The sequence below is a fragment of the Saccostrea cucullata genome, unplaced genomic scaffold (genome assembly GCF_032062105.1).
Source record: "Saccostrea cucullata isolate Sc308-1 unplaced genomic scaffold, CSIRO_AGI_Scuc_v1 ctg3176, whole genome shotgun sequence".
Lineage (NCBI taxonomy): Eukaryota > Metazoa > Mollusca > Bivalvia > Ostreida > Ostreidae > Saccostrea > Saccostrea cuccullata.
Window position 1 is genome coordinate 229,057 of NW_026924278.1, and position 8,042 is coordinate 237,098.

The window sequence follows — 8,042 nt, forward strand, 5'->3', positions numbered from 1 at the left end:
GCAAAAAATACGTAAATGAAATCCGAAATTTTCAGTTGCGATCATCGAATTTCTACTTTTACAGATACCGGAAGTATATGTAAATAATGCCATTGCACGTTTTCAATCGTATTTTACAGGTAATTTACTTGTTATCAACAACAATGATTCTTTTTCGAATAAATAAAACGAATTCCTAAAGATCCAATATTTATTTGTTCCTACATTGTATTTCATGATTTATTTTAATGAAACCCGAATAGCAATTGTCGGTTTGGCTATTCCGCGGCTTGATCGGGTCCTTCACCAGTGTTTAACCAGATTTTTCTCAATCGGTATTCTGTCCTTGAGAAAAGAATTTCTTGTGTAATATTTCCCCTACTGGGATTATATAAACTCTTTATAATCATAAATGAAAGTTCATCGTCTATAGGAACTTACTGAAACAAACTTCTATATATTAATTTCAAAGAATTATCGTCTCGATTTCAATTCAAAATAATTGTGACTTTGTTTCTAATTTACCCTGTGAATAATAACCCATCAATTATAACAACACACGGACGACCCACAGGTGTAGTGTCTTCTATGTAAACACCCAATTAACAGCCCATGCAAGGCATTCGCTGTTTCCAGGTAAGTCCAGACTGCATCTATTTTAAGCCCGTGTCATACTGTCACGATTTTTGGCTACGACAGAGTACGAGTTAAAAAATCGCAGTAATTCGGCGTTCATCGTAGAGATAGTCGTAGCATATCTTCTTAATTCGTGTTACATCGCAGCAAATCGCCAAACGCGGCGATTGTTTTGAGAATGTACAAAACAATCGTGGTCACAGTACGATTTTTAATTATCCGTAAGTGATCGTACAGCAATCGCAATACATTCGTACACATAATCGTTGTAAATCTTCGACATTCGTAGAACACTCGCAGAAATTCGTAGAACTTCTGATTCTGCGAGTTTCCTACGATTTATCGCGAGCGTCCCAGGAGTTTTTGCGAGTGTTTCTCGACTCAAAAGGAATGTCGTACGATTTCATGCGAATATGATACGAAAACAGGCGATTGACGGCGAGTGCAATACAAGTACCGTGCGAGTGAAGTGCGAAATAGTACTATTGTACGCAATTTGGAGATTTGGAAATCTCATTCGCATCAAATTATGATTGATTGATTGATTGTATACTGTTTAACGTCCCTCTCCAGAATATTTCACTGATATGGAGACGTCACCATTGCCGGTGAAGGGCTGCAAATTTGGGCCTATGCTCGGCACTCAGGGCCATTGAGCAGGGAGGGATCTTTATCGTGCCACACCTGCTGTGACACGGGGCCTCGGTTTATACGATCTCATCCGAAGGACCTCCCCATTTAGTCGCCTTTTACGACAAGTAAGGGGGTACTGAGGACCTATTCTAACCCGGATCCCCACGGGACCATCAAATTATCAAGATAGAAACATGCTTATACAATAGATGAAATAGTTTCTGGTTCTTGGCGCATTGGAGCTAAGAGGCATTGCCATGAGAAGGATATGGAGATAACGAACAGTATTCAATCTCAACGTCCATTAAATAATATACAAAATAAGAGCAGAGCAAACACGGACCTCTGAAACATCAGAGGTGGGATCAGGTGCCATGGAGGAGTGAGCATCGCCATCTGATGGCGAGTATTCCAAATGCATTTTCTACAACGCGCATTTCTCTGCTGAGTCTATAGTTGAATATACGCTCCTCATTGGTCAAAGTCCTTCTTGCTTCATAAACCATGTCCTGAGCGGGAAGGCGTCATTACCCACGATGATATATGGTAGCTTTCTTTTATCATTTGGTAGAGGGGCAGCTTCTGGAAATCCAATATTATGATTTTCGATGACATCTTTTAATTCTGAGTTGTCAAACACAGTAGCATCTGATGCAGAACCATTTGCACCTACGTCAACCCAAATGAATTTATAGTCAACATCAACAAGGTCCATAAGAATGATGGAATGGAACCTTTTGTAGTTGTAATAAAGTGAACTTTCGTTTCGGAGGCATTTGATAGCAATATGCTTCCCATCCAAAGCACCAAGGACATGGTCCAGGTTCCATCTAATTCTGAACTGCTCAGCTAACTGTTGCCACTCATTTGTTGTTGTTGGACATGCAATTACTTTATCAGCATATTCCACTATTATACTTTCACAAACTTCACGAACCAGCAAGGAAATTGTATTATGTGGAACTCGAAATCCGTACATCAGACTTGTGTTTGACTCTCTTGTTGCTAAATACCGAAGTTTAATGGCCAACATTAATCCAGGTTCCAAAACCTTTCTAAACCAATTGTCTTGTTTTTTTAATCTGGGACTCAATCTGTCTACAAGCTCTCTAAACATGTCTGGCTCGATCTACTCTGAGGAAGTTTTCGAATGACAATACATCCCCCGTTTCAAGTTCTTTCAGCAAGCGATCAAAATATCCATACTGAGTACGTCTGGTTACCCATGGTCTTATCCAGTATCTTCTTCTTTGCCTCTGCGGACGCCCGTTGTGTAATAAAAGGGCAACTGCCTTGTCATTTTATGCAATATTCTGTTCAAGTTCCCCCAAATATTGCAGCAGTTGAAGTCTCCGCACGGTAGCTACTGCCATAATTATACAACTTCGAAATTAAGCTTAAGAATTTCAAGGAACCCTATCTCTATATATATATTCAAACCAAGTATAATAATAAGAACTCGTCACTATTCGTTGGAATATCGTGTATGCATCGTACTAACTTGTAGGTATTCGTAAGAGCATCGTTTAAAATCGTGTCTTATCGTACAAATTCGTATAAAGATCGTATTGCGTTCGTTATTTGATCGTCTTTGTTGGTACATTACTCGCCAAAACTCGTTCTGTTATCGTATAAGCCTCGTACATTGTTGAGCGGACATCGTAGTCGTATCATGACACACTGAAAAATAATCACCCTCTGTCCAAAAAATGCTAGGTTAGCGTGGCGATTGTCGGCGATTTATGGTTTTTTGTAAGTCGTGTGGAATCGTAGCAAAAATCGTGACAGTGTGACACGGCCTTTACGCTTGATTAGCGTGTATACAAGCGCAATCAAAACTTCGAGATATAGAGAGTAAAATTCAATGAAATATGTGTAAGGGGACCCTGGTTTTGGTTCGAGAGATAGAGAATTTCGAGAGATAGAAGTTCGAGAGATCAGGAGTAAATTTGCTTAGTTATATAAAGGAAAAACGAGACCGGAGGTTCACTTCGAGGTTCAAGACATCGAGAGTCACCTGTATTTTAAATTGCTTTGGTTTGTTCAATAAAAAATAAAAATAGACTTTATTGTTTAAATGTCTAGTAATAAAATTCAATAAAAATAGACTTTATTGTCAAAGTGAAATCGCAAAAATTAAAATCGCAAAAAATAAATATACCTATTTCAGGATCAAATCGCAAAAATTTGCACATGCATTAAAAACCAGTTATACGGTAATTAGAGCCCTAAGGCTAACTCTGGTCCTCTCTGGAAAATAATCATTTAAAAAACAATACACTTAACTACAGGTTAAATGAATAATTATATAATTCAGCTGTAGAAGTGTGCTGCAAGTAAAAACATACATAATTAAATTAAAATGCACATGCAATATGCATTGCTATGCACATGTGCATGATATATAAAAACATGAGTCTGTCACACACACAGTTTTTGTAAACAGGGCACGAGTTCTGTTATTGTTTATTTTACAATTCACCGGGTGCGTTCAATCGTCACAGTCTGCTTACCACAACTGCACGGACTGACAATATATTGTGCGTTTGTTTTGCTTTCGAACATGTCTACTCTGAATTTTCTGGATTATAGTATTAATTTTTTTTCATTTATACAAAACGAGATCACCAAAAAATTTTGAATTTTAAATTTTTTTTGATATGAAATAAGATTTTTAATCAATTTTTGTGTGAAATGCTATTAAAATATATAAGTCATAATATTATAGAGAATATAATAATTTCAAATCTGTGTCCAAGTACCTTTAAGTATATTTGCTCTGTGCAAGTTTTGATATCAGGGAGAAAGTCCTCTTACTGCTTTATTTGTTGAAGTACGTCCACGTAAGTCGGGAGAAAGTATTGCTTTTTCTCGGACGAATCCCGAGCTCGGATACGAGTAATAGTAAGCTTGGATATCACTGTGTAAGTTAATATGGGATTAATTTCATCTCAATCACAGTAGGAAAGCTAACCAGGTCAACATATCTTGCAAATTCCGCTTCAAAATCCGCACCCCAAATGTCATCATTTCGCGCCCCCAGGGTTATACACGGTGAGTTTTAGAAACTGATATTCGAGGAAACATTATTGGTATAAGTTGAAAATTACAGTACTAAACTAACACAATGCCTGTTAAAATTTGAGAAATAAAATAAAATACTGCTTTCATGCACTTGAGCTGTGTTATAAAAATTGTCCTTTAAATAATCAAGTATACTATAAGAGGTTCGTCAATATATACATGTACAAGTAATTTGATTGGGGAAGTGTAAAACATACTAATCTTATGGTTTCGAAAAAAAATATGGGGGAAAGAAAACGTCACGTCCTGCTATAAGGAACACTTCCAAGTTTTAAGTCTATGTTTTATTATTGATATATGTTTCAACATGGAAAAAAGGCCATGTTCGCTTTTTCTAAAAAAAAAAAAAATAGAAAAACACTCGTTGGGGGAATATTCTACATCAATCTTAAAGTAAATGTCAAGTTATTTATCTAAACTGGAAGGAAGAACGGATGTAATCTTTAATTTTTTTTAATTTGATGAAGTGTACAAAAGTTATATAAGTGATACATACAAGGAAACTGGTTATTACACCCTGGAAGTGGCACAAATGGAACAAACAAGGTTTATTTGTCTTATTCTTTTTCTCGGGGTTTCATATGGAAAACGGAACGACAGTTCTATTTGTTCAACATCCGAGTAAGTGATTTGAACGTATACTTATTAGCTTGCGTAAAAAAAAATTTGAACTAATAATTGATCCCTGACATTTTATATTCAGCAACCCAGAAAAATGTTGTTCTGGATACAGAATAATAAACGGAACCTGTACAGGTAAGGAACTTTGGGATTTTATTATAAAGTTGAAAGAACTTTATGAAGTTATGCGCTTGGGGATGATTCTATGATGATAAAAACACAGAAAAAAATATATATTCAATTTCATCGAGCAGCAATCATATTTTAAGCAGCACCCACTCACTATCTATGTATCATGCAATTCTATATAATTATTCTAAACAACATACAGTGTTATCATTTTTTATATTCAGGACAAAGATGAAATAAATATGTGCTAATATGCGTTAAAAACGGGAAGATGTACTTTATATTTTTTGGCAGAGTGTGTTGGTTTTTTTGGAGAAAACTGCGTAATTCCGTGTCCAGTAAATTTTTATGGTGTGAATTGTGATACTGAATGTAACTGTAAGGAGGAGGTAGAATGTAATCCATATGTTGGATGTCTTCATATCAAGTGTAAGATGTTTATTATGTAACAGAAAGTCTTCCTTAAAAAGACAGAGTTCAATTCTTCATTTCTGTTTATTGTTTAGATAGTTGTTAAAAACACTCTATTGGAAGTTGAATCGGACTTTTGGTTGAAGGAAGTTAAAATCAAAACAATCACATATTAAACACTACTTACTATTAAGTAATTTGATATTGATTATCTACAAAAGACACAAAAATATATACTAACTAATCTGCTAATGACACAAAAAATATATTCATATACATCGGTGATAAGAAATCAAAAGCCTGTTGAATATCTTTCTTTTTTTTAAAAAAATAAGCAAATAAGGTAGTTGAAATCGATCGCTAATAAAACGAATTTAATTGATTTCCATAAAAACAGCTCAGGGGGTAGGTTTTTTGACACTTTTCCCCGATTGCCGCGAGTATAAAAGAGGGGCGCACATGGCGTTTTCCTCCTCTTGCTCGATAGCTTAATTTCCCAGCGCTCGACACTTATGATAATTATTGAAGTACGCAAAGCCTCCGAGAACAGTTCATCAAATAAGCAAAATCATGCCACCCACAAGAGCCAAGAAGTCCCAAGCCACCGCCAATTCTACCAGGACAACCAATCGGGCCAAGGGAGCCAGGCAGCATGAGGGCAGAGAGGAGGAGAGAGAGAAGACATCTAGCCGCTGTCTGCTACGCTGAAACCAGGGCAGATACCGAGGCTAAGCTGCTCGTTACTGGTATAAAGACGAGGGAGGAAGAAATTCAAGCCTTCACGGGAATGGCAGAGGTGCATAAGCTACTCGTTACTAGCAATAAAGGTGGGTAATTTTATTTGACTAAGTTCGTGACCTGTCCCTGAGGAGGCTTCCCTATCGGTAGATAATTTCGGGGCGATGCCAAACATGGTTTGCACTTTGGACGATCGATATAGGTGACTATGTATCACTCTCTTTAAAACAAAAAAATTGGGAGGGGAACCATATAAATTTAGCCCTGTTGACAAAGGGTAGAGCTGAACTGCAGCAGTTTGAATTGCTGAGGAGAGTAGAACCATTTCACGCTTAGTTGGACTTTCAGCGTTGCATTATCGGCGCTACATGTTTACCGCCTTCCAAATGGTGAATAGATTCTTATTGGTTAAGAAATTAAGAAATAATTTAATAACATCAGGAACTTTATAGTGTTGTTGACAATGATGAGACGACTTAAGCTCCACCTCTGTGCAGGATGAGACAATGTAATTGGTTATTCGATACCCTAATTGGCATTTGCCCGAGTTTCTATCCCATGTATATTTCAACAGTAAAGGAAAGCTGTGTAAATTTCAGATGCTAGTTATGTAAGGTCGAGAATGCAAAGCCTTACTGAAAGTCCAAATGAGTGTGAAATGTTCCTTATTTTGTTTCAAACGATGTGGGGTAGCTTGAAGCTAAGTCTAAAATTTTAAATGAAACTATCATAACCATCGATAGATGGACAGATGCTTTTTTTTTAATTTCTGCAATATATATTCAAAGACATCTAGGGAGAGCAGCCGAACTGGTGAAATATATGATTGTCATTCTCGACGCGCGGCGAGGAAATTTGCGGGCATGGGATGGAGAAATTACGACGAGCAGTTCAGAGTGCGTCCAGCAATCTGTTACCGAAATTGATCAGAATTGATTTATCGCTAGGCTTGATTGCTCCCCCTGCCAAGGCCAGAATCCAGCATCGCACACACCAACCCAAACTGAGCTGATGTCTGCTTATGTTACAGAATTGACGTCACTGAGAAAAAAGAAGGTGCGTTATATGTACCCAAATCCGCCTAGTCCAAAAATCTGGTATTAAAATCTATATAAGTCTTGGATACCCGTTCTAAATCAGTTTATTTTTTTTAAATATTTCAAAATGTTTTCTATACACAACTCACTAAAAATGCAATGTTTTCTTAAGAAAATGACACTGACGACGTCATGACGTCAAAATGGCGTTATCAAATTTCAACGTAATGATTTCGATACAGCGTATAGAATTGTAAATTTTCTTAACCTTGAAATTGTTATTATCTTTTAAAAAATCATATCTAACTCTAAGTTCCCTTTTCTTTAATTAGGTCTTTCCACCTTTCTGTGGAAAGACCTCTTGAAATGCTTCTGTTTTTTATTTTATTTCTCACCTTATGTTTTGACACCGTAAGACTTATCGAAAAACTTTATAGTTCATGATACTGGATATTAAAAGTTATTCCGAAAAACGCCCCCCTATGTTAGAACTTTGACCCCTTTCGAAGTTATTGCCCCTTTCGCAAGAAATGTCTGTTATCGCTACTTCTCCAAAACCGTAAACCGCAGAGATTCCAAACCTAAATTAATGTTTACGACTAATTTAGTAGACTCTCCAATCAAACATTGCGAAAGGATTCGTAAGCTCTTATAACAAATTATTGCCCCTGAATGTTTGCAATGTTTACGAATATCAAGAACTTTTCTAAAACGACAAGGCGTATAGACATGGGACCAACTGCAAAAGATTTTTTGACCTTTGACCTTAAAATC

The 8,042-nt window shown here is 36.6% G+C and overlaps 1 protein-coding gene across 1 annotated transcript; it reads right to left on the reverse strand.

Moving 5' to 3' along the window:
- Positions 1-1,726: 1,726 nt before the first annotated feature.
- Positions 1,727-2,365, reverse strand: LOC134266113 (putative nuclease HARBI1). Its single transcript, XM_062748348.1, has one exon. It carries the CDS (start codon positions 2,363-2,365, stop codon positions 1,727-1,729), a length of 639 nt encoding a protein of 212 aa, XP_062604332.1.
- Between the last annotated feature and the right edge of the window lie 5,677 nt (positions 2,366-8,042).